This window comes from Tupaia chinensis, unplaced genomic scaffold, assembly GCF_000334495.1.
Source record: "Tupaia chinensis unplaced genomic scaffold, TupChi_1.0 Scaffold146584_1, whole genome shotgun sequence".
Taxonomy (NCBI): Eukaryota; Metazoa; Chordata; class Mammalia; order Scandentia; family Tupaiidae; genus Tupaia; species Tupaia belangeri.
Genome location: NW_006206439.1, coordinates 542,048 through 543,196, shown reverse-complemented (window position 1 = coordinate 543,196; position 1,149 = coordinate 542,048). Strand labels below are relative to the sequence as shown.

Sequence of the window (1,149 nt, the reverse complement as noted above, 5' to 3'; positions counted from 1 at the left end):
CTCTTCCGAGAATCGTGTGTTTTCCACCGTGGAAACTACGTGAAGGACCTGAGTCGCCTTGGACGGGAGCTGAGCAAGGTGATCATCGTGGACAATTCTCCTGCCTCGTACATCTTCCATCCCGAGAACGCAGTAAGTAGCCCCAAAGGGAGAGAAAGGGGGTCTCATAGGAGCTTTCTGTCTTGCCTAGAAAGCACCTTGTCCATCCCCCCCTTTTTTTTCTAGTTTGCTATAGGATGCTTGCACTTGTCAGAGACAGAGCGAGAGTGAAAAAGGGAGAAATCACCCCCCCAGGGAGATGGCCATGCTACAATCCTTTCTCTGTCATTTTTCTCTCAGGGGTTTTTGGTCACACACATACACACACACACACACACACACACACACACACACACATACACACACACACGCCTGGCATGTTTCCAAGCCCCCCAGGTCTAGGACTTGAACCGGGCATCCAGCCATGTGGGATCCAGCCACCTTAACCACCACGCCACCTGTTGGTCCCAAGTCCCACTTTCAATCACCTACACAAGCAAGAGAGTGTCTGGGCCTTTTCCTAGAAATCCCAACTCTGCCACACAACAGCTGCATGCTATCAACCACATTATTATTATTATTATCCCTTCTCCATTCTCCTCTCGGGATCTTGGGCACACACGCACACACACCCGGAGTGAGTTTAAGCCACCAGGTCCGGGACTCGAACCGCGGTCGACCACATAGGAGTCCAGCAACATAGCTATTATGCCGACTGCTGGTCCCCTGACCACATTATTCAGTCTCACAAAGCCTCAGCTGCCTCGTCTGTCCACCTCAGTGGCTGATCTCACAGGGTTGCTGAAGCATTTCATGTGGAGATCCCTGAAAACACTCAGCACAGTGTTCGGGCTAAGTGCTTGGAAGGGTTCAGTTAGCCCGGGTCTTTGTATTAGCGTGTTCCGTATCACTCCTGAGAGGGGGTCTGTCAGCCATTATCCCTGCGAGGCTGACCACCGCCCAGGACTTCATGACCGCAGGAAACTCAGGAGGCCTGGCCAACCTCTCTCTCAGAAGTATTTCTTTCTCTTTTTTTTTTAATAATTATTTTATTTTATTTATTCATTCATTTATTTTTTAATTTGACCAGAGAGAGATAGAGGGTGAGAG

General features: G+C 49.8%; 1 protein-coding gene across 2 annotated transcripts in view; it reads left to right on the top strand.

The window, feature by feature from the left end:
* Positions 1–1,149, top strand: part of CTDSPL (CTD small phosphatase like) — a 171,123-nt gene that overhangs the window by 160,600 nt on the left and 9,374 nt on the right. For both annotated transcript variants that reach the window (XM_006168962.3, XM_006168961.3), the window contains one exon: positions 11–132. In XM_006168962.3, the coding sequence (XP_006169024.1) occupies positions 11–132 (122 nt within the window). The remainder of the gene's footprint in view (positions 1–10; positions 133–1,149) is intronic.